Below are 26897 nucleotides of genomic sequence, written 5' to 3' on the forward strand. Positions count from 1 at the left end.
AAATGAATAGTTTATTTTTCTTCACAGGATAAAATGAAGGATGTAAAACTTAAATGAATATTAAAAAAGTTAAAAGTTTGTGGGAATGCTAACTGAAATTTAATAAGTTTTTGCAAAAAGGTGTGTTTTGTCCTAAAGTAGGATGGCTAATTTTCATAAATTCTTGGAACTTAAATACATGTGGCAAGTTATAGAAGGTATTGTGGTAACTTTAAGTAAAGAAATGTGTTCTGTAAAGATAAAATTTGTCTTAAAATAATATAATTATAGTCTATATGGCTATAAATAATTATAAGAAGTTTTATAAATCATTGTTTAAATTAAAGTGTTTAAGTGGCTAATTCCAAAAGGTCATTATTAAACAAACCTGAATTAATAATAATAATAATAAAAGATAATTTTATAACAGGAAAACTCATCGGCAGCCAGCCTCCCCTGCCAACTTGCTTCTAGGGAACTGATTCTAATATTGCATGCTATTAAGTCTTTAAAGTAAAGAAAAGTTCATTATTTTAACAAGCTTGTTTAGTGTTAATGGTATTATGTTATAAGAAGTTTGCTTGATAACTTTGTATGTGGGCTATGTGGAATGTGTTTTTATTATTAAGGAAATAGAAGATGATTTTGTCCTAAGATAAAATGATTGGTCACTAAGAAAAAGTAAAATATGGAACAAAACCTAGGTGAATACTGAAAGTGCAGAAGGTTCATGGAAAAGGAATTTTTATGGTTAAAGTTGAATAAAATTTGATGGATCTATAAAATTTAAAGGTTTTAGTATCAAGTAGTATACTAGTATACTAATGCAAAGTTAAAATTTTGTTCTCAAAGCCTCTCAAATCATTCATCTGCTTTGGTAAAAGTTTTTATCCTCAATAATCAGTATACAAAGAAAGTCTGTTTTATCAAAATAGTTTCTTGTGCTTTAACCTTATCATTTCCTCAGTGTTTAAAAAAGAAAAAGTCTTATCTCTTTTAAAGGAACATAATGTTCAAAACTGCTTTCTCAAAATCAAATCCTGAAAAGTAGCCTTTTATTCCAAACTAATGATAAGAGATTTGTTCTTTTACCTTGAAAGAAAAATTAAAGTAATAATTAAGTTCATTTAATATGTTATAAGTCAAACAGAAGGTGTTTAAAAGTGTTATAAAATTAACAAGTTTCTTTTTTCCTTTAACCCTCTGTTAATTAAAGTTGTATGAGTAAAAGGTTCCTACGAATGCTTAAAAGTGTATAAAGTTACCAATATTTCAGCATAATATTAAAGAAAAGTACAATGTGGTTAATTATGGTTTTAATTATTATAAAAGACTATGTGTCACAAAAACAACTTCTTATCACAGATTAAAGTAACAACACTGTAGTATGCAGCAATCCCAAACACTGCTAGTTTGTTGCAAGAAAATGTCCAGCTGTGTTGCTATCACTTTGTTTTAAAACTTGCTAAGACTTTCTTTAGTGTCTTCTTAGACAAATCAAGCCAGCTGCATTCCTCTATCTGTAAAAAACCCAACAATAAACTTTTGCAGTGCTTTTCAGGGCTATGTACATAGCCCAACCATCTTGTACAGTATTTACTGATAGTAATAGTAATAAAAAAGCAACATGCGTTACTTCTCAGAAAGAACAGGTTTGGCCAACTCCTTATTCATCTGCTCAATGCACAGAGCTTTCAGCCATCATTAAGGTTTTACAAATGTTTCGAGAGCCCTTGAACATTGTCTCTGACTCTAAATATGTATGTCTTACTGTCAAGCATATTGAAACAGCTCATATCTTTGCTACTGATGAGTTATCTCAACTTTTCGCTGACTTACAACATCTCACTAGGTTAAGACAGCATCCTATTTACATTACTCATATACGCTCTCATACCTCTTTGCCTGGTCCTATGACAGCAAATAATGCTCGAGCTAATTTATTAGTAGGGTGTTTACAAAGTGCTCGTGATTACCATGCTTTAACTCACATTAATGCTAAAGGCCTGCAAAATAAATATCAAAAGTTAACAAGACTACAGGCGCAAGAAATTATTCACACTTGTCCTACTTGTGGACCACTAACAGCAGTGCCTTTTCAGGCTGAAACTAATCCCAGAGGCCTGACTCCTAATCAATTATGGCAGATGGATGTTATTCACATACCATCCTTTGGTAAACTACAATATGTTCATGTTTGTATTGACACTTATTCTCATTTTATGTGGGCTACTGCTCAAAGTGGAGAATGGTTTCATCATGTTCGCTCACACTTATGGTCTACTTTTCCTATAATGAGATGCCCTCTGAAAATTAAAACTGATAATAGACCTTCTTACATTAATAAATCCTTTAAATCTTTCGATTTAAAATATAGTATTGAACATGTTACCAACATTCCTTATACTCCTACAGATCAAGCCATAGTTAAACACAGTCATCATACCCTAAAAACTATGCTTTTAAAACAAAAAGGGGGAGATGATGGTATTATAACACCAAAAGATCAACTGGCAAAAGCTTTATTTACTTTAAATTTTCTTAATGTTTATAATTCATTGACACCTGCGGAATGTCACTTTGGAAAATGTCAAACATCTACAGTGGACGCAGGAAATGAGGATTAACCAATATTCTGGAAAGATATTTTAAGCAATGAATGAAAAAAAGGCAGGATTAAAGTATGGGGGTGAGGCTATGCTCTTATCATTTCAGAAAATGGAGAACAAATTTGGTTACCTGCGAAGAGGATTAAACCACGGAATGAAGAGGTGGGGTCTTTTGCAACTTCTAATGATGATGATCTGTAAGTAATGAGAAAGCTGCTGGTAATTACACTTATTGGGCCTATATACCTAACCCCACCCCCCATTACTTAGAGTGTTAACCTGGAAAGATCCATTCTTTCATATATATCTGAATAAGACCCATATATTCCCTGGACCAATTGATGATGGATTGCCAATTAAACCCTATGAGGAAAGACAAAGAATCGATAATCTCGTATTACCATTTGCTTATTGACCCTTATGCATTAGTAACCATCCTTCCTGTATGTATGTTAAAAATCAGACCATAAGTATCTTCAAAAATAATACTACTCAGTTTATTGTAACTTTATTTCCCTCTTACAATTTAATCATAACCAAAAATCCTACTTATGATTGTCTGCAAAAAGACAGTAGGGATAGAGAAGGATGGCAAGAGTGCCATATAGGAAGAGGATCTGTCATTTTTAATGATTCCTATGGAATAGTGTGGGAAAGTGTCCCTATGGGGGGTCCCATTGAATATAATAACAGATTTATTTGGCATAGTCTAAATAGTAAAGGACAACAAAAAGTAATTTTCACTAAAAATAATAGTGTTTGGAAATATAAAAGGAAATAGATCCCTTCTCCATGATGTAACATTATATCTATATATAAAAAAATTTGTGTAAAGTTTTTCTAAGAATAGCTCCTACTATAGAATAGATTGAAAATAATAGTAAGAATGGTCAATATCTGCATTTAAATCAAATTCATCATTTTCAATCATGTGTAAAAAATCCTTATGTGTTTATAGTCAGAAAATTAACTATAACAAAAAATGCTCTATTTTATAAAAGTGGGGCCTTGCATCCTAGTAGCCATTACCAAGCAACTAACATACTATGGAGAAGGCGAACTAGAAATTTTACTATCCCCAACTGTGTCAAAGAGAGCTGCCTTCCTCCCTATATTAGTAGGATTAAGCCTCACTGCCTCAGTTGCAGCCACGACAACTGCTGGAGGCGCCCTAGGCCATAACATTACCACCTCCCAAAACTTTGAAAGTCAGTTGCAATTGTTAATAGAAACCACAACAGATTGTCTCTATTCCTTGCAACGCCAGTTAACCTCTCTCACCCAAGTTACCCTACAAAACCGAAGGGCTTTAGATTTACTCACAGCTAAAAAAGGAGGAACCTGTCTTTTCCTCCAAGAAGAGTGCTGCTATTATGTTAATGATTCTGGAATCATAGAACAAAATATTGATAAATTAAATAATCTACACGATGAATTAATCAAATGACAGTGAAGTCAAAATTCCTTCCTCGATTGGGTTTCCTCCCCTCTCATGGCATGGATTGCCCCCATACTCAGTCCCCTCATTCTAATCATGTTTCTTCTCATTATAGCACCCTGTATCATTAAATTCCTTCAACAGAAGCTGCAAAACATCTCCAGACTAACCTTTTTTCAGTTATAGATCGCTCCCTACCAGCGACTCCCACAAGCAGACCCCAAATGCGAGACCACTATGTGAAGAGCGTCCCCTCCCACCACAAGCATTCATTCTACCTCGCACTCTCTCCCCTCATACACCCGCTCCCCATTTCCCCTCACAAGTTGTGTACTTCCCAACCTTCATAACAGGCTGTAATAAGTGCTCCACAACTTCACTGAAGACAATATAATGCGTATATAGCAAGCCTATCAACATGATTGGAGAGCAGCATCAATGCAACGACTAGCAGTCTGTAACAGGTTGATCACCTGCAGGAAGAAGCAACCTAAGACAGGCACAGCCATTTAACTTGTCCATTAGCCAATGACGGGTAAGGTTCTCCTTAGATGGTGACAACCTAAGTCCGGTGCAGTCACCCTTGATATTCACGTCAGTGCACTTGACTGGTAGTCAATGACGGGTAAGATCACCTGCAAGAGAAATCAACCTAAGATTCTCTTTAGATGGTGACAACCTAAGACAGGCACAGTCACCCTGACGTCTACCCAATCACAAGTTCCAATGCCACTACCTTACCCCTTTTAAAAAACAAAAATGGAGGAATTGTGAGACAAAAGACCCACTCCTCAAAGATGGCGCTGAAGCGCTCAAGTAAACAACCACTGAGCCCACCTAAACTGCCCCTGCCCTCAGTAACAAAACCTCTGGAGCCAATCAGCCTTATCAAATTAACATAACCAATCCAGTTCTTACACACCATCCTACCTCCCCTCACTCACCCATATATACCACTGCACTTTTTCAATAAACCAGACCGGCACCACGAGCCTGCATCTCCAGAGTGGTCACTGTGTGTGAATCTTTGCTCTGTTCATCACTCACCCAGGCTTAAGCCTCCTCAGTCATCCCCGTTGCCCTCTCCCCACACATGCTGGCCGCAGCATTCTGGGAGAACAGCAACACACTTGCATTTAGAAACATTAATTATCACACACTTTTGCTAATGACGGGGTAGTCCCAGCTGTTTGCTGTTTTGATTGACTCCCCCACCAATCAATCCCCCAGGAGGGACCTATGATAAGGCCCCTGGAGAATATCTAGGGCTTCTCCTGGCTTCCAGAGGAAATCTCATTCAGAATGGGATTCTTGCAAGTTTCTCCAGCAGTCATCTTGGGAGTACCAATTTCCACATGTTCAATGGTGGTGGTTTTTCTGCCAGGTTCCAGATCCGTCTATTGATTCCTTAACTTGCCTCCTTCAAACCTACTTCCCAAACATTACCTCCCAACTTATGTGATATTTACTGCCAGATGTATTCCAAGAATGCATATTTCAGCATATGTTTAATGAGAATATTTAATTTTTTAATTTTTAATTCTTTAACAGATACTTAGATCATATAAATGTTATATAAAAAATATAAGAGAGGGAAGGAGATTTGGCTCAACTGATAAGAGTATCATCTACCACATGGGAGGTCCAGGGTTCAAACCCAGGGCCTCCTGACCCATGTGATGATTTGGCCCACACTCAGTGGCAAGAAGTGCCGTGCCATGCAGGGGTGTGCCCTGCAAAGGGGAGCCCCATGTGCAAGGAGTGCACCCCATAAGGAGAACCACCCCATGTGAAAAAAACTATAGCCTGCCCAGGAGATTCACCACACACACAGAGAGCTGAAGCAGCAAGATGATGCAACAAAAAGAGACACAGATTCCCAGTGCCACTGACAAGAATACAAGCAGACACAGAAGAACACACAGCAAATGGACACAGAGAGCAGACAACTGGGGGTGGGGGAAGGCAAGAGAAATAAAATAAAAAATAAATCTTAAAAAAAAAGGCAGGAGATTCCTATATGCTCCACTCCCTATCCCTCCTACACTTTCCCACATTAACAGCATCCTTCATTAGTGTGGTACATCTGTTGCAATTGATGAACACATATTGGAGCACTGCCACTAAGTGTGGGTTATAGTTTACATTATAGTTTAAACTCTTTCCCACACAATTTTGTAAGTTATCACAGATATATAATGGTCTGTATCCATCACTGCAACATCATTTAGGACAATTCCAATGTCCCCAAAATGTCACCATATTACACTTTTTTTTAAAAAGATATTTAGATTACATAAATGTTACATAAAAAATATAGGTGATTCCCATATGCCCTAATCCCTACACATCCACATCTTCTCACATTAACAAAATCCTTCATTAATGTGGTACATTCATTGCAACTGAGGAACACATTTTGTAGCACTGCCAATAAGTATGGATTAAAGTTTACATTGTAGTTTATTTATACTCTCTCCCACACAATTCTGTAGATTATAGCAAGATATATAATAGCTTGTTCTGTCATTATAATGTCATTCAGGACAATTCCCAAATTTCAAAAATGGCCCTATATTACACTGGTATTCCCTCTCCCATCCCTCAGACCTCCAGTGATCGCTGCCTCCACATCAATGATCTAATTTCTTCCACTGCTAGGATCACAACAGGTCTACAGTAGAATACCAGTAAGTCTACTTAAGTCCATAAGTCATCCCCTATCCTGAGGATTCTGGGATGGTGATGTCCATTCCACTTCAAATTAAGAGAGGGCTGTGATCCATTAGGGCTGATGAATGGAAATTTCTTGCTTGCAGTTGTAGAGTTTCTCGGTTCTTTGGTATGGAAATTGTCCATTCTCACCTCCTTGTTAGTTGTCCTGGGTGTGACCAATGGACTGGAGAGTAAGTGTTGCAACTACATTGAGATTCAGAGCCCAGCTGGCACAAGGACAGCCCAAAGATTTAAGTCTCTTGGATGTACACCTACCAACTCTAATACTAATTATAGGTTCAAATTCAAGAACAGAAGAGCCATGTGTAGGGAAAACACAACTGAGTCTAACTCTATCACCTTGGGGAGCATAAATTCCAAATAGGGCACATTGGCAAGACACCAAACTCCTGACCTATCTGACCCAACTGTAGTGTCTGGATATCTTCAGAGACCTCAGGAGCCCTGCTATTTGGGAAAGTATTTTCTTTGGCAGTTAATGAGATCCTGCTGAGACATGCATAATCATAACCATTGGAATGAGCTCCCAAACCATTTTGAAGTCTCTTGGCCATATAAACTCATTTGTCTTTTCCATTTTCCCCCTTTTGGTCAAGGTCTTTTTCCAAGAACATTTCTGAGGTCACTGTGTTTATCCAGTGTGTCAATAGATAACTTACTATTTTCCATATCTGTCCACATAGGAGGTGACTTTAATTTTCTATCACATTTATTACTGCATGTGACACAGCACATTACTAAGCTCTTGCTTTATGACTAATACAGAATCCCAACTCCTAGTGCTTTCAAATATATCTGGGAAAAAGACTGTATCTTGATAATTGAGTCATTCTTTCATCTCCCATAATCACTTCAAGTCCCATAGTTTGAATCCACATATTCTCACATTTCATATTACTTTTACCAGATGAGACTAACCTCATAATAACTAGGTGAATGATGTTATTTTTAAAAATCACCTCAACTTGGCACAATGTCTACAGTTATTACTGCATTCATACCCATTAGTTACTCCTTCTTTCTCATTGAAGAGCCTTGTCACCTGTTTTAAGTTGAATATCTCCAACTGAATTACAGGCTTTCCTGTTTCTTTTTGAAGTCATTACCAGCAACTGCTCTCTCTTATCACACTCAATCACCTTATCATTTAACCTTATTGTTTCTCTTCTTTTATGAATCAAAATGCCCCTTGTGCCTATTTCATTTCTTGTGCCTGATCTCCTTTTCCTTCTTTCATAATCAATCTACATGAGCACTTTTATACTTTACTCACACACTTTAATGAACGTTAGTAACATGACAGGCTTCCTCTTAAGTAAATCATGCTACCATCTCCAATAAGTTCTCCATGAATAAATCCACTGTGTGTGCTTCAGTCTATAACTTGGAAGTAAAGAATTGGACCTTTTGGGAACTTTCTTTTTCCCAGACTTCTCTGACATCTCAGTCCCCTGAGTGTATTCCTTCTTCTTGTGTTCTGCGTGGCCATACTGAAACAGTATATTAGAACATCTCAAGGCTAAATTGTATGTAGCCCCTTTTCTCTCCCACTTCTAAACACTATCATGACAATCACACATCTATTCAATTTCTTCAATTTACTCCTCTGCTGGCTCAAAACTGAGAGTGTACATCTCTATTTTCATATGTAAAGGCAAAAAATCCAACATAACTCAAGACAACACTACCACAGTGAGTCCAGAAATCTAAAATAAATTCTCCTTTTCTAGAGTTAACTCTCTGATTAACCTAGATGTCACTCAAGATGAATATAAAAAGATATGCAACTTTAACAAAGTATTTCCTTCAAATTAAGTAATTTTAAGTATTTCCTTGAAATTAATTAAATTTTAAATTTAAGGCATCCAAGGATTTAATAAGAATTCATTTCTCAAAAACACTCAAACACATTCATATTAGCTATTATTTCAGCACTAAACACTATAACCACCCTTCTTTTCCATGGAAATCCCCTCAAAAAACTTCCCACATCATCCTCATGTTTTTTTTCAGTCTTTTTTTTTTTTTTTGTCATTTCCTCAGAGATCTCTTCACTGAACCCCAACCAAAATATCCTTTGCCCTTCCTACAGACTATATTAAAACTCTACTATTCCTTCAGATAACTTGTACAATTTTTCATTGTACTATTATTCACTTGTTTGCTCAGATTTTGGTGTCTCCCCTGGTCTAAATGCATAAAATCAGTCCTTGAGTGGTAATATATTAAATGAGTTTCACTTTTCAAATGAGCAAATAATTATAAATCCAGAAATATTATATATCCACAATAACTTTACCTGACTTCAGACAGCCTTTATATAACTGCCTGTAGTCAAATTAAATAACATTCTGATTAAAAAGTAAATCAGATGAGTGGGGCAAGATGGTGCCTGAGTGAGTGCACCTGAGATTCTCTCCTGCAAAGAAGCGGCTGGGCAGCATTGGAAATTCTTCGGGACCAGGCTTTTTTGGGATTTTGCAGGGCAGGAGGTGTCTGAACATCGATTTGGTGGGAAGGTAACAGAGAAAAGTTGTGTATAAGATATAATTGAGACTCTATTACATGGAGGTGGGAGCTGCACACGGGATGCTCCCTCCTGGGGTGGGCGGAGCCGCAGCACCGGCGTTGCAGCGGCGATTTCTGGAGGCTCTGCAGTACTGGGGAATTCATAAGCCCTGAGTGGGCTATTGGGGGGCTAACAGGACAGGAGGCCTTCGCAGACCGATTTGGGGAGACAAATGGGAGTTTTATTGTGAAGCGGGGAATTTTTGATAGCGGACACAAATAATAGCGCTTCCGCCTAGAGACCCGCCCCCCCAAGGCTGGCTGCCGATCTGAAGCAGCCTTAAATTGGTCACAATAAAGAGACATCACCATGAGACTGTTTCAGGGCCTGCAGGGTGGGAGACATCCGGAAGCCGATTAGCAGAATATTTTGTGAAGCGTGGGAATTTCGGTTTTGGACTCTGTTATCGGCGTTTCTGACTGGAGCCCCACCCCCCAGACCTGGCTACTGATCTGCATCATTAAATTGGCTGCAGTGTAGAGGCGCCCCCAGGAGGCCGTTCTGGGGACTTACAGGGTGGGAGGGGTCCTCAAGTCAAATTGGTGATACAGCCACAGAATAGACCCCAGTGAGTGACTGAATTGCGGGGTTCAGACACATAGGTTAGAGTCTGCGGATGACCTCTCCCATAGGGCTGGCACCCAGCTGCGGGGATCCCTGAAGGCTGTGTTGCACTGCGGTGCTCCCGGGCTCCCTGTTAACCAGATTTGAGGTTGCCAGATCTGAGTCCCCTAAAACCTAGTGACCAACAACCCAGAGACTCACAACTCTTGAGTCTTCAATATATCAGACTTTCCATCCCTTAATCCATCACACCCTGAGGTCCATCTGAGGTCCTTCAATGTCCTAGCCATCAATGTTTGCATTTTTTCTTTTTTGTTTTGTTTTGTTTTGATTTGATTTTGGTTTTATTTTTTTTATTTTTTAATGACCTGATTGTTAACATTGCATTATCTCCTAGTCTTTGCTCCTAGCGCATCCCCCAAAGTATTATTTTTTTCAGTTATTTAGGGGTTTTTTGTTGTTGTTGTTGTTGTTGCTGTTGTGGTTGTTCTATATCTTTTTTTCTTCTCCCTACTTGTTCCCCTCCCTTTACCCACCCCCTATTTCTTTCTTACTTCTTTTTTTTTTCTTTCTTTCTTTTTTCTCTCTCTTCTCCCTCATTTTCTTATTTTATTTTATCTTATTTATACAATAGGTGCTGCAGGGAACACCTCACATTTACTGGGTTTCCTCATCCTCCACTGCCTCATTTCTGTGTGAATTGATTTTGGCTACCTACACTATCCCCTTTCCCCTACAACTTGATATCTTCCATCATCTACTGTCTCTCCTATATTCCACCTCCCTTTCTTTAATACCCAAAGTGTCTAACTCTTAATTTCTAATACCTTTGTTTTGTTTTCTGTCTTTTATCCACTATTGAAACTATTGCCTTTCTTTTCTCTTTCCCTCTCTCATGAAAACACTAGCCTATTAATTCATACCATATTCCTCCCATATTGAATTGACTACCTCATTATAGGTACTCTACCTACTGCTATAAATCTACACAATTTACATGAATCTAATATCCATCCTCCCAGATCTCATATTGTTGCTCTGTTAACATTTATCACCAATACTACTTTACACATTTGCCTTGCTTACACAATTGCCTTTCCCTGGCCCTAATAGTTTCCTTTAAAGTGAACTCAACCAGCAACAAGAAATTAGAGTAAGAAGAACAAAGTGACAAAGAGAAGACATAACACTTACGCACGAGCAACAATGAATTAATCCCCAAGACCAGACAAAGAAGCTAAGGAACTGATTAAACCCGTCAAGATAAAATGATGACCAGACAGCAACAAAAATCTACAAACCAAACCAGTAATCAGGAAAACATGGCTGAATCCAATGAACAAACTAACAACCAGGAAGGGGAGCAGAACTTCGCACAAGTAATTAAAGATCTCAGAACATTTATAACTGACAAATTTAATGAAATAAAGTAAGAGGTTAACAACGTGAAAACAATACTTGGAGGAGAAATTACAGACATATGCAAAAAGATAACAGACATAATGGGAATGAACACCACAGTTCAAGAAATCAAAAATACTCTTGCAGCAAATATCAGCAGACTAGAAGAGGGAGAGCAGAGAATTCGTGATGTGGAAGACAGGACATCAGAAATCAAACAGATAGTAGAACTGATTGATAAAAAGATAGAAAATATCCAGCGAGGACTTAGGGACCTGAATGACAATGCAAAACACTCAAACATATGTATTATAGGCATCCCAGAAGGAGAAGAGAAGGGAAAGGGGTCAGAAAGAGTGTTGCAGGAAATAATGGCTGAAAACTTCCCAAATCTACTGAAAGAGACAGATGTACATATCCAAGAAATACAGCACACCCCAATCGTCATAAACCCCAACAGGCCCACCCCAAGACATATACTTGTCAAATTATCCAACACTCAAGACAAAGAGAAAATTCTAAAAGCAGCAAGAGAAAAGAAAACCATCACATACAAGGGAAGCCCCATAAGATTAAGTGCTGATTTCTCATCTGAAACCATGGAGGCAACAAGGCAGTGGAATGATATGGTAAAGGTACTGAAAGAAAAAAAATTTCCAACCAAGAATACTCTATCCAGCTAAACTAGCATTCAAAAATGATGGAGAGTTCAAAATATTCACAGATAAACAGAAACTGAAAGAGTATGCCAACAAGAAACCTCCCCTTCAAGAAATTCTAAAGGGAGTTCTGCAGGAAGAAAGGGAAAAAAAGGACAGGCAGAGTTGGAAGAGAGTGTAAGAGCAACAAAAAAGACAAAAAGAGAAAGAAAAAAACAAACAAAATATGACAAACACAAGTCCAATCAAAATATGGCTAACATAAATAATTCCTTGAAAGTAATAACAATGAATGTCACAGATTAAACTCACCTCTCAAAAGAGTCAGACTGGGACATTGGATAAGGAAATATGACCCATCTATATGCTTTCTACAAGAGACACATCTTAGACCCAGAGACTCAAGGAGGCTGAAAGTGAATGGTTGGAAAACAATCTTACAAGCAAACAATAACCAAAAAAAGACAGGAGTAGCTATATTAATATGAGACAAAATAGACTTTAAGTGCAAAACAATTGTGAGAGACAAAGAAGGATACTACATATTAGTGAAAGGGACAATCTCTCAAGAAGAACGAACAATCATAAATATTTAGGATCCTAACAAGGGTGCCTCTAAATACGTGAGGCAAATGCTGGAAAAAGTAAGTGAAAGAATAGGTGCATCTACAGTTATAGTGGGGGATTTTAATACACCACCATCAACTCTGGACAGAACATCTCAAAAAAGAATCACTAAAAAAACAAAATATTTGAACAGTATATTAGAGGAGCTGGATCTAATAGGCATATACAAATCATTACACCCAAACACAGCAGGATATACATTTTTCTCAAGTGCACATGGATCATTCTCCAAGATAGACCATATGCTAGGCAACAAAGAAAGACTTACTGAATTCAGAAAGGTCGATATCATACAAAATAATATCTCTGACCACAGTGGAGTGTAGCTGGAAATTTGCAAGGAACAGAGGCCCAGATTTCACACCATGATCTGGAAATTAAACAGCACACTCTTAGAAAAACAGTGGGTCAAAGAGGAAATCTCAAAAGCAATCAATGACAACCTTGAAACAAATGATAATGATAAAACAACACACCAAAATTTATGGGATGCAGCAAAACCAGCACTGAGAGGGAAATTTATAGCCATAAAATCATATATCAAAAAAGAAGAGCAAAAATTGAAGAACTAACTGCACATTTGGAGGAATTAGAAAAAAAAACAACAAAGTAATCGAACAGGAAGAAGAAGGAAGGAAATAACAAAGATAAGAGCAGAACTAAATGAAATAGAAAATAGGAATGCATGTGAAAAGATAAACAAGACCAAGAGCTGGTTTTTTGAGAAGATCAATAAAATTGACAAACCTTTAGCAAGACTAACAAAGAAAAAAAGAGAGAACATGCAAATACACAAAATAGGAAATGAGAAAGGAGATATCACCACTGACCCCACAGAAATAAAGACTATCATAAGAGGATACTTTGAAAAACGATATTCCAACAAAAATGACAATTCAGAGATAATGGACAAATTCCTACAAACACATAAGCAACCTATATTGACAAAAGAAAAAACTGATGATCTCAACGAACCAATCCAAGTAAAGAGATAGAATCAGTCATTAAAAACCTCCCAATTAGAAGAGCCCAGGGCCAGACGGCTTCAAAGGTGAATTCTACAAAATATTCCAGAAAGAACTAACACCAATCCTGCTAAAACTATTCCAAAAAATCGAAACAGAAGGAACATTGCCTAACTCCTTCTATGATGCCAACATTACCCTAGTACCAAAGCCAAACAAAGACACAAGAAAGGAAAATTACAGACCAATTTCCCTAATGAACTTAGATGCAAAAATACTTAACAAAGCACTTCCTAATCGTATTCAACAACACATTAAATGAATTATACACAACGATTAAGTGGGATTCATTCCAAGCATGTGAGGATGGTTCAACATAAGAAAATCAAACAATGTAATACCCCATATAAAGAGATTGAAGGGGAAAAAATCACATGATTATATCTATAGATGCAGAAAAAGCATTTGACAAAATACAGCACCCTTTCTTGATAAAAACACTCCAAAAGATTGGAATACAAGGAAATTTTTTGAACATGATAAACAGTATATATGAAAAACCTACAGCCAACATTGTTTACAATGGAGAAATCCTAAAATCCTTCCCTCTAAACTCAGGAACAAGACGAGGATGCCCACTGTCTTCCCTTCTATTTAACATTGTCTTAGAAGTACTTGCTCGAGCACTGAGGCAAGAACCAGATATAAAAGGCATTCAAATTGGAAAGGAAGAAGTCAAAATTTCATTATTTGCAGATAACATGAACCTATACATAGAAAACCCTCAGAGGTCTACAACAAAGCTTCAAGAACTCATAAATGAGTTTAGTAAAGTTGCAGGTTATAAGATCAATGTGCAAAAATCAGTAGCATTTCTGTACACCAATAATGAGCAAGATCAGGAGGAAATCAAGAAACAAATACCATTCACAATAGTCAATAAAAAAATCAAGTATTCAGGAATAAATTTAACTAAAGATGTAAAAAACTTATACACTGAGAACTATACAAGACTGTACAAGGAAATGAAAGACCTAAATAAATGGAAGAATATTCCCTGTTCACGGTTAGGAAGACTAAATACTATTAAGATGTCTATCCTACCAAAACTGACCTACACATTCAATGCAATCCCAATAAAAATCAACACAGCCTTCTTTAAGGAACTAGAAAAACTAACTATGAAATTTATTTGGAAAGAAAAGAGGCCCCGAATAGCCAAAGACATATTGAAAAAGAAAAACAAAATTGGAGGAATCACACTACCTGACTTCAAAACATACTACAAAGCTACAGTAGTGAAAACAGCATGGTATTGGCATAAGGAGAGACACACAGACCAATGAAATTGAATTGAAAGTTCTGATATAGAACCTCATATATATAGCCACATAATATTCGATAAAGCCCCCAAACCCTCTCAACTGGGAGAGAATGGCCTATTCAACAAATGGTGCCTGGAGAACTGAATATCCATATGTAGAAGAATGAAAGAGGATTACCATCTCACACCTTATACAAAGATCAACTCAAGTGGATCAAAGACCTCAATATAAGGGCCAAGACCATAAAGACCTTGGAAAGCAGTGTATAGGGAAACATCTACAAGACCTCGTAATAGGAAATGGCTTCATGAATAGCACACCAAAAGCACGAGCAGCAAAAGAACAAATAGATAAATGGGACTTCCTCAAAATTAAAGCCTTCTGCACCTCAAAGGAGTTTGTCAATAAAGTAAAAAGGGAACCTACACAATGGGAGAAAATATTTGGCAACCATATATCTGATAAGACACTTATAACCTGCATATATAAAGAACTCCTATATCTTGAAAATAAAAAGATAACCCATTTAAAAAATGGGAAAAAGATTAAACACACACTTCTCCAAAGAAGACATACAAATGGCTAAAAAGCACATGAAAAAATGCTCCAAATCTCTAGCTATGAGGGAAATGCAAATCAAAACTACAATGAGATACCATCTTACTCCCATAAGATTGGCAGCTATGAAAAAAGCAGAAGAATACAAATGCTGGAGAGGATGTGAAGAAATGGGAACACTCATCCACTGCTGGTGGGAATGCAGAAGGATCCAACCATTCTGGAGGACAGTTTGGCAGTTTCTCAAAAAACTAACCATAGATTTGCCATATGACCCAGTAATACCACTGCTGGGTATATACCCAGCAGAACTAAAAACAAGGACACAAACCGATATATGCACACCAATGTTCATAGCAGCATTGTTCGCTATCGCCAAAAGTTGGAATCAACCCAAATGCCCATCAACAGATGAGTGGATCAATAAAATGTGGTATATACATACAATGGAATACTACTCGGCTTTAAGAACAAATACACTACAAATACACGTGATAACATGGATGAATCTTGAGAATCTTATGTTGAGTGAAGCAACCCAGGCATTGAAGGACAAATACTACATGACCTCAATGATATGAAATAAGCAAGCTGCCTCAGAGAGCTAGAGACTGGAAGATAGGCTTACAGGAAATCGGGGGGTGGAGGAAGGATGTGAGCCGACGTCTGCAGGGGTGGAATCTATGATGAGCTGGCGGTAAGTATGAGCACAAAGAAGAGATAAAATGGGGGCAAGGGATTGCCTTTGGGTGGGGCTTTGTGGGTTTGAGGGGGGCTGTGGATGGGCGGATGGGTAATATTGCCCAAAAAATCGGGGGGAGGGAGGGGCAACATACGAACATAGGAGAGTGTCAGGTGTTGGTTGAAAGTAAAATGCTGAGAAAACTGTATCAAAATATAATTAGGAGGGTGACCTATTTAGGATGCTCGGAGGGGATGGTCTGACGCGGGATGGACTCCTGGGGAATGTCTGAATGCTCATTTTGCCAGGGTGGGTTGTACCACTGGGTAGAGACCCAAGTAGTGAGAGTGGGGCTGGAACCACATCCTCGGGAGGACTAACGCTATGAAATAGAGGGAACTGTATCTCTCGAGAGAAAGGGTGGCTCCCAGGGCATTAGGGCAGTTGAGCAAGTCAGGCCCTGAACACTGTTGCAAGTATCTCTGGACGTGGCTCCTCGGTTAATGGAGATTGGCTGTTGCTGTGGGCCCCAAGGGGAGGGGAAAATGGATGTTGAATGGATGGAACCAAGGTAAATGTGGGGACAAGGGAGGAGTTTCATTAGAGTACACAAGGATGGATACAAAACATGTAATATTACACCAAAAGCATATAGGGGATGACAGACTAATAATGTAAACCATAATGTAAAACATAGGATAACTAAAAAATTTAGAAAACTGTATAGCCTAAAGTATGGACCACAATGTAAGCACAGATGTCACCTTGTTTGAAAGCTATTGTCTCAGAGTCTCTACATCAGTTTCAGTAAATATGATATGAATAAGTTAAAAGATTATCGCTGTGGAAGGGAAAAAGTTTTATGGTGGATGTGTGGGAGTACTGTATATTGTATATATGAATTACTGTGATCTAGGGCTCTTGTGAAGAAAAGCTCAATAATTAGGAAAAAAGAAAAAAAAAAGATAGGATGTAGAATTTTTCCAAATCAATATGTATTCTATATCTAACCTTTAAACTCATCGCTATATTCCATTTTACTAGTAAGGGAACCTGACATTATATTGGGCTTCAATTTTCAGGAAGTTTTGGTCACAGAGTGGTTCAACAATGGCAGCGGAGGAATACTGGTATGGGATGCTATTGACAGGCGATATATGGTTGACAGGGAGTTATACAGGGCATGTGTCCAGGGTGCATGGAAATATTTGGATATACTCATAGTGGAAACAATTAAAAACAACAGCTGGGGGGGTACTGGGTTCCTGGCCAGAGGGGGGCTCTGTCATGGTCCCTAGGGGAGCAGCGGCAGTCTCCCAGGTGCAATGGTAAGGACCAAGAAGGAATGAGCGTCCAACAGTGAGCCCCTGATACTAATGACTATGCTTGTGAGCCTATACACCTGAAATAAGAACAAGGCCTAGAGCAGCACTGTGCCTAAAGTTCCCTCCTGACAGCCTCCATGTTACTCAAATGTGGCCAGTCTCGAAGCTAAACTCAGCATGTAAATGCAATGCCTTCCCCCCAGTGTGGGACATGACACCCGGGGATGAGCCTCCCTGGCACCGAGAGATCACTACCAAGTACCAGCTGATGACATAACTAGAAAATGACCTTAAATTAAAGGTTCAACACAGACCAGCAGAATATTCCTGTCTACATATAATAACAGGAGTTAAAAATGCTGTTTGACCTAATATAAGGGGGAAATGGAAAAGACAAATGAGTTCATATGGCTATGAGTTTCTAAAAAAGAGTCTGGTGGTTGTCAGAAGGATTGCCCTTATGCACACCTGAGCAGAGTCTCAGAGACAGATAAAGTAGGTACAACCCCAGATATTGGTCCTTTTGAAGGCTAAAGAGACCCACAGGTTCTATGGTCATGGCAGATGGGGTTCACTGCCATGCCAGTTGGCCCTTCTTTGGAGCTGGTGCTTCTGCGTGATGGAGCTGGACTCAGATGGGATCTCTTTTCACAAGATTTTCATGCTACTTTACTGGAATTGTAGTTGGTGCTGGGTCTTAAGATATATCTAGGGGATTTGAATCTCTGGACTGACAATATGATAGCCAGGCCCTGAGCCTCAACAGACTTCAGCTCCTACACTCTGATTTATTGGACTTACTCCACTCAGCTAACATGGAGTTGAAGAATGTCAACCAGCACACCATGGAGCCTAGAGTGCCTACAACTGAAAGCAGGAGGATTGCATCCACTATCCATGTGGAATCTAAACCCCCTCTTGACATAGATGTGGAATGGACACAACCAAGCCAAGGTCCACAGGAAGGAGGAATACAGTTAAGGATCAGAGTGGACTTAATGATATTCTATTCATGAACTATTGTGGCTAATAATCGAGAAAATGTGGCATTGATGTGGAAAAAGTGGCCATGGTGGCTGCTGGGTGCGGGGAATGGGAGGAAGAGAAGAGATGTTGAGGCATTCTCGGGACTTGGAGTTGTCCTGGGTGGTACCCCAGGGACAACTGCCGGATGTTGTATGTCCTCCCATGGCCCACTGGATGGAACGTGGGAAAGTGTGAGCTATGGTGTGGAACACAGGACATGGGGTGCAGCGATGCCCGGAGATGTACTCACCAGACACAATGGATGTGACGTGATGATGGGGGAGAGTGTTATTGTGGGTGGAGTGGTGGGGTGGGGGCGGTGGGGGCGAATGGGGACCTCATATTTTTTTTAATGTAATATCTTTTTAAAAAATGAATAAATTGAGCAGAATTTGGGGGGAAAAAAAGTAAATCATTTACAAAATAAATGAGGACTCTCCCACCTGGTTAAAATTCTCTCCCTTATTCATGAGAATCCAAATGGCCTGAGAACGCAAGGAACCCAAGTCTTAATGAGGCTGCTTTCATCACAAGTGTAGTTCAGAGCTTCTTTCTATCTAGAAATACCACCACTTTGATGGCAAACTCTCTTTTAATGTAGTTGTAACAGCATCAGTCCTATAATTCAAAAGACAAAATTAGATTAACACAGATGTTAGCTAAGATAAATCTACTTAAGGTACACCTTGTGTCATTCACTTCCTTCTAAAATTCTCAAAATGAACCTTTCTGCTTTTTCAAAGATATGTCACAGTTTTATGGATTTTGGTTGTCCTGTGCAAGTACTCTAAAGTGCCTATAACAAAAGTTTCTTACTAATCTGTGTATCTAAGAGGAATGGAAATCTACCAATATTTTCTGAGTCACCCATGTGACTATATAAGTAGAAATATTTGTGCTGAAGAAACAAGGAAAATTTTTATGGTTCTAGAGTGTGTATACTTTACTATCAACCACATACTGATTGAATAAGGCAGCCATCCACAATTTTCTTCCACCAAAAAGAATGAACTCTGTACTCTTACCCAACCCTGTTTTCTATCAGAAGGAAATTCAGTGAACAGTTATAACAGGGGTTCTTAACCATTTTTTTCCCAAGGACCCCTTTGCCAGTCAGGTGAACACACTCAGAATGTAGGCACACATAATTTTATGACACTCAACATCAGCATGGCTTTAAATTAAAATTTTCAATTCATACTCACAGACCCCCTGAAAACCTGCCCCTGAAATCTCCACAGACCCTGGTTTGGAACCCCTGATCTACAGTGATTTCAGCATGCTCTGGAAGCAAAGAGGGTTACTCACATCTGGTATGCCCGTTGAAAATTATGGACAAGTAAATTATCTCCTTTCTGTCATTTTATTCCCATCTACAGTTGCTATCATTAAGATAAAGGCTTACACAAAAAGGACTGAGCGTGAATATTTTAAAAATGCACTTGCATATTTTCATGCAAAAACAGCCACTAGTAAAACAGGTATAATTATAAACTTATATAAATAGTGTCTAAATTAATTGAAGAACCTAGCCTTTACAGGCCCCAAATTTTACCTTAGGCCCTCTGTTTATTCATAGCATTTATTTTATGAAATTCAAATTCTCCCCATATTAAATTTTTCCTGGCAGACCTATCTCTGAGAATAAACTGAGAACATTGTCAGACAATGACATGACCCAATTTGCAAATCCTTAATGCATTATGCCAAAGATTACCTTCAACAAGTAAAGGACACTTTTCCTGTCCCACATAACAGACACTCCATTAATCATAATCTGACACCAGGATAATGGATCTACTGGAAATGACACATACAAATATAGCCCTTGATCCTGATTAAAAGGAACCCTGCCAAGTACTCCTAACTTCTGGTAATGCAAATTAGTTTCAGCGTGTTGAGCCATGGGTCCACATTACTCAACAAAAAAATGTTCCATCAGACTCCTGGACTAATTATGGAGAGTTAAAAATCCAACTAGCCAGGAAGGGAAGTAGACAATGTCACAAAGTAGACTACTTATTCCCAAAGTGACAGATCAAATCCTAGCATAAACAAGTCCTCACATAGACTCTACCTTACTAATACTCGTAATATATAAAATCTTTATATTTCATTATGCTTTGCCTTTGCACTGACTTGGAAAGACAATGTCATTGTCTGTTTCTACAAGGACTTTTCAAAGGAATATAACCTTATAGACTGTTTGAATTGTCACCATAAACCCTGATATATGCATATTGCAAGGGACCCCATAGTTCTACCTATAACGAATTTTTTTATCCCAAATGGTTCAGTCTCTTCACATCAAACTGTACCACTTGTTTCATATCAAATATGAATACTAGACCCAATTCTTCTTTATTCTGCTTTAAAATTTCTTGGACCTGGAACCTTGTAATTAAGAATTAAGAAATAGCTTAAGTTTATGATTACTGAATCATTATAAAGATGTTTTTTCCCCTTATTTTTTCACTATATTATAGAATAGTCCAAAGCTAATACCTGAAATTACTGAAACTGGCTAGGTCAACCTCACCTTTCTTTACGGTTATTTCAAATGAGGCACACCCTTGTGTACACATACTATCGTGATGGTTATTCCAGTCTGATCTTACTTTTGTTTATGGTTATTTGAAAAATAGGTTTGTGTGTATTTACTACTGTGATTATAACCACTCCACCCTCCCCTGTTTGAAACCATAAAATCCCTAAACTCCTCAAAATCAAGGAGGCAGATTTTTGGGCCCTTGCTAGACCAATGATCGCTTTGCTTGCTTAGCAAATAAACTTTCTCACTTGGAAACCCACTGTCTCAGGAATTGGCCTTTAAAGTGTATTGGAAGGAAAGAACCTGGTTTTGCTCAGTGTAAACCACACAATAGACACAACTGATTAAGAGAATTTTAAAGATATCATAGAAGAGTTTGGAAAACTTGCCATAATAGTCCATATACTTCCACAAACTACAAGTTAAATTAACAATGCATGTCCACTTTCAGGTTTAGGTTATTGGATCTGCAAAATATTCACAATACAAATAAATTTTGGTAAGCTTTTCATTCATAGTCTCAATAAGACAGACCCTTGGATACTAAGGACAAGTGATAGTATTCCTACTAATAAATCTACAAACAACATCACATTGACTGTATTTACATTGTTCTGCTGTTGTAGAATTTGAGAGAGGTTCAATTATTTGCGTATAGAAAGGCCAGGACTCAGGAATAATTTTGAGAAGGAAAAATGGTTAATTGATAGCTGGCCAGACTCAGGAACTTTCTGTTGCAAACCCAAGCCCTGAACAAGATTTTTGAGTCCTTTATATAGAGAGAGGAAAGCCTAAATGGTTCTTTTCTTTCAGTTCTCAATAGGCTTGAATTAGCATATATATCTTCCACACCCTAGGTAAGCTTTTAGCATAGACTTCATATATTCCAGATAAGCTTTTCGCACATTTGGTTTGCATTTCCCCTGAATATTCAAAGTCTACAGAGTTTGCATTGATAAACTGTTTCCTGGGACTGGAGTCGTTGCCATGGTCACCAAGGGCAGGACTGCAGCCTCTTACTGTCTCACACTCACAAGTCACAGACAACTTAGGTTATCTCTGAAGAGACAAAGAGCCTCCCACCCATAGCCTACATCACTGCCAGGCAATAACTTTTAAAAATTTTTTTCTAAGATTTTATCTATTCATTTCTCCCCACCCCATTGCCTTGCACTCACTGTCTGCTCTCTGTGTGTTCTTCTATGTCTGCTTGTCTTCTCTTTAGGTGGCACTGGGAATTGATCCTGGGACCTTCCAGAGAAGGAGAGATGTGCTCAAACTCTTGTGCAAACTCAGTTCCCTGTTCTGCTGCATCTCGTATTGTCTCTCCTCTGTGCCTCTTTCTGTTGCATCATCTTGCTGGGCCAGCTCTCTGTATGGGCCAGCTCTCAGCACTCCACTCTGGCCAGGTCACTATTATGGCCGGCTTGCCTTTCAACAGGTAGCCCTGAGAATCAAACGCTGGACCTCCTATATGATAGATGGGAGCCTGATCACTTCAGCCACATTCATTTCCCCAGGCAATATTTTTATTTTGGAAATGTTATCAGATAGTTGACTGGGTTGTAAATTACCTTTATAGTTGATAAAATGCCTGGGCAATATGCATTTGGTCACCTCACAGTCCTTTAGGAATTTATAATAAATCTGAAACTTCTCATTGGACTATTCCCTTCAAGCTACAGTCTCAGGGGAAAGAGAATTTACCCAGGGAGGTAATGATTCTGCGTTTGGATCTTTGGGCAGATTGCTGCTGTCTTGCCTTGGGGCTAACACAAATGAAAACAGGATTAGAATCACAATAGGAGAAATTACTGAATCTACTGCTAAAGCTATAGCTGCACAACAAGTCTTTAGATCTGTTACTTATTACTTGTTATTGATTAGCTGAACAAAGAAGCATTTTTGTCATTGCCAACACCACCTGTTGTATTTGGGTACATACTTCTATGGAAGTTAAGGTAAAACGGAATGAAATAATTAAATGCACTACATGATTTAAATGGGTAAGGCCTTTCTTTTGATCACTTTGATTTCATTTGGGTCAAAACATGGGAACTGGGCTTAGGCATATACTGTGAGGTGGGCATTTGGACCTTTTATCACTCATAGTATTCATTATAATCTCCCTGGTGGACTGCTTTCCCAAAGATTTGAATGTGTGTCACCAACCACTTGTGACCCAGCAAATGATTTCTTTATGTCTGGGATGACCTAAAAATTATGATCATGTTTAAATTGACATCATGATCATCTATGAGCCCAACATGAAAACAACTAGCAAATATCACCCCAAGGCCTTAGGCAGTAAGTGAAAATGGGTTCAACACCTTAAATTTTTATCACAACTCTCAATGGCTGACAGCCAGATCAAACCGGGGTAAGTTAAAGAAATTAAGCAGACCCTAGATGGAGACCTTTATGCTAAGCCCTACATCAGCAAACTGAAGCTTAACTTAATTCCTATCTCTTGTAAGCCCTCCTTTCCCCAGTACAACATAACAGCCTGCCATAACTTGCCAGTTTTTCCTCTCTTACTTCTTCAGGAATCTTGATCTGTTCCTTTTGTTTCTGTGTAGAATTTTGTCCCCTGCTCCTATGATTTGTTTAAAGTCTCTTCCTCACTCAGTCCCCCATTTTCCTTACACTTTTCATTTCTGGAACTCTCCAGTCTAGCAGGAATTCAGTTTAATCCTCCCTCTCCATTTCTCTGTGTGAGGCTTTTCTGCCTAAAGTTTCTTCCCTGCCAGGTTATCCTGCCTCGGATACTCGGACAGCGTCCTCGCAGAAAGGTGGGACCTTCGGAAAGGTCCATTCTACATTTAGGGAATTCAACCGGCAGAAACTGGATGGGTGACTGCGCCGCTCAGCCACAGCCAATCTGCTGAGATTTTATTCCCCAAACCCCTAAAATGGGGGCCCTTTTGCTTCCAGCACCCCGCAGCAAATTGTTTTCAGCACTGGGTCTCTGTGCCTGGATATGCACGGGGTCCCAACTCACTGCTGTTCATTCCTCGAAAACCCGTTTCCCCAGTGAGAGGGGTCCAGGCTGCTTGCTGCAGAACCCAGAAGCTTTGCAGGGCCCCCATTCAGAGGGAAGCGAAGAGGACCAGTGGGTCCCGGATAGAAGTTTCCCACCTGATACTTTTCTCTTTCTTCAATTCTTCGTTTGTGGAGCCCCTCTCCAGTCTCTACCATCCTCCTGAGGATCGCGGAGGTGTTTTCAGGGTATGGCTTCCGGCGCTGGTTGATGACGTCACCCCGCCACCACTGTTTTTTTTCCTCAAGAGGTACCAGAGATTGAACTCAGGACCTCTTCCGTGGGAAGCGGTAATTCACCCACTGAGTTACATCCACTCTCCAATGAGAGTTGGTTTATTTCATTTTTTTATTTTGTTTTTATTTTGAATCCAGGGCCTCATACATGGGAAACAGGAAATCAACCACTTGAGCTACATCTATTCCCTCATTGATTTTTTCTGACTTTATCTCAACTTCCAAAAATAAAATAATATGCAAAGGCGGCTTAACTAATTATGAAAACATTAATCTAAAAATTTCTGTCCGGTCACATTTATCATATTTAATCCTAAAAGCAAACTCAGTTATTTCTCCAGTGTTCAGAAAGATACATAAATGCGCAGAGATTGGTTAAATGACATTATCTACATCTCCTTCTTAATGAAGGAAATGAAGAAAAAAAAGTTTAATCATATTCACTTCTCATAAAACTGAACTCATTTTTTTTTAACTTTTAGCATTGATATAGTACCTTCTTTGCCTTTCCTACAAAAATATCACAATATTATTGGTAATTATAGTCTACATTGGTTGTATTTTTCTTATTTATCACCAAATTCTTAACATCTTGTAGTTGAAGAATATTCTTGTATTTATACTTTTTAACAGAATCCTCATCTACCACCAAAATCACTATGTAGACTATCCTCTAGCTGTCTTTCAATTAACATTGACCTCCCTAGACTACATCTTTCAACTACAATCACAAGTTATAAATAAGCAGTGTATGTAATAGTCATAATGATGTGCTACTTTCAACTCTCTCCATTGCAACATATTCACAACTGACTTTATTAAACATTTTACATACATTTCATATCACCTCCTCTTTCTTAGCTAGCATTTTATCTCCTACTCACCTGTACTCTGTACTGTAATTACATAAACTTACTAATAGTATTTAGTCCATATCAGTGAGAACATACAATATTCATCTTTTTGTTTCTGCCTTATTTCACTCAAGGTTAATCCTTGTTGGCAAATGCATCCTGATTTCATTTCTTCTTACAAGTGAAGAGTATTATCTTGCAAGTTTATGCCACGTTTTGTTTATCCATTCATTGTTTCATGGGCATTTAAGCTGTTTCCATCTTTTAGCAATTGTGAGTAATGCCACTATGAATATGGATGTGCAAATATCTGTTAGCATTCTTTCTTTCAGTCCTTCTGTATATATTCCTAGTTGTAGGATTGCTGGATCATAGAGTAGTTCTATATTTAGCTTCCTGAGGGACCACCAAATCATTGCCCACAGAGGCAACAGCATTTACATTGGCATCAACAGTGAAGGAGTGTTCATATTTCTCCACATCCTCTCATGCACTTGTAATTCTCTATCTTTTTAATAATGGCCATTCTGTATGGTATGAAACACTATTACATTGCAGTTTTCATCATTTCTCTAATAATTAGTGATGTTGAACATTTTTTCATGTGCTCTTTTGGCCATCTGTATTTCTTCTTTGGAAAAAATGTCTATTCAATTCTTTTGCCCATTTTTAAATTTGGTTGTTTTATGGTCATTGACTTCTGTGATCTATTTATAAAACATGGAAATAAAATCCTTGTTGGTTTTTCTCCCATTGAATATGCTGCCTTTTAACCTTCTTGAAAAAATGTTTGAAATGCAAAAATGTTTAATTTTGAGGAAGTCTTAAATCCTTTAAATCTATTTTTTATTTCATTGCTTGTGTTTTGGGTGTAAGAGCCAAGAAACCACCACTTACCACAAGATCTAAAAGTTGTTTCTCTACATTTTCTACTAGGTGATTTATGGTTCTAGTTTTTACATTTAGGTCCTTGACCTATTTTGAGATAATTTTTGTATAAGGCTTAAGATACGAATCCTTTCCTTTGTCATATGAGTATCCAGTTTTCCCAGCACCATTTGTTGAATAGGCTGTTCTGATTCAGCTGGGTTTGTTTCACAGCCTTGTCAAAAAGCACTTGACCATAGATATGAGGGTCTATTTTGGAACTCTTGATTTGATCCCATCAATCTATCATTATACCAGTACATGCTGTTTTTTACCACTTTAGGTAAATAATATGCTTTAGAGTCAGAAAGAGAGAGTTCTTCAACTTCATTCTTCTAGTTTAAGATAGGTTTGGTTATTCAGGGGCCCATGTCCTTCCAGATAAATTTGATAATTGGCTTTTCCAATTTTACAAAAAAAGACTTTTGAACTTGTATCAGCATTGCATTAAATCTATAGTTCAGTTTGTGTAAAATTGACATCTTAGTGATGTTTAGTCTTCCAACACATGAACATGGAATGTTGTTCAATTTATTGAAGACTTCCTTGGTTTCTTTTAAAAGTGTTTTGTAGTTCTTTGAATACAGACCCTTTATGTCTTTGATTGGTCATTCCTAAGTATTTGATTCTTTTAGTCACTCTTGTAAATGGAATTTTTTTCCTACTTTCCTCCTCAGTTTGTTCTTTAGTAGTGTATAATATTTTTGCATATTAATCTTTTATTCTGCCACTTTGCTAAAAATGTCTATTAGTTCTAGTAATTTTGTGGTGGATTTTTCAGGATATTCTAAGATAGGACCATATCATCAGGGACCAGTGAACATTT

General features: G+C 38.1%; 1 protein-coding gene across 9 annotated transcripts in view; it reads right to left on the reverse strand.

The window, feature by feature from the left end:
- LOC101428600 (zinc finger protein 596-like) overlaps positions 1-24277 on the reverse strand; it is a 116937-nt gene extending 92660 nt beyond the window's left edge. For 3 of the 9 annotated variants that reach the window (XM_058287853.2, XM_071211882.1, XM_071211875.1), the window contains exon 1: positions 24153-24249. In XM_058287853.2, coding sequence (XP_058143836.1) covers positions 24153-24212 — 60 coding nt within the window. In that variant the 5' untranslated portion in view covers positions 24213-24249. Of the gene's footprint in view, positions 1-2718; positions 2784-18906; positions 19082-22192; positions 22266-24152 lie in introns of all 9 variants that reach the window. The other 6 variants (XM_071211880.1, XM_071211879.1, XM_071211877.1 and 3 more) reach the window with 5 other exon arrangements.
- Positions 24278-26897: the final 2620 nt, after the last annotated feature.

This window comes from Dasypus novemcinctus, chromosome 25 (assembly GCF_030445035.2).
Source record: "Dasypus novemcinctus isolate mDasNov1 chromosome 25, mDasNov1.1.hap2, whole genome shotgun sequence".
NCBI lineage: Eukaryota > Metazoa > Chordata > Mammalia > Cingulata > Dasypodidae > Dasypus > Dasypus novemcinctus.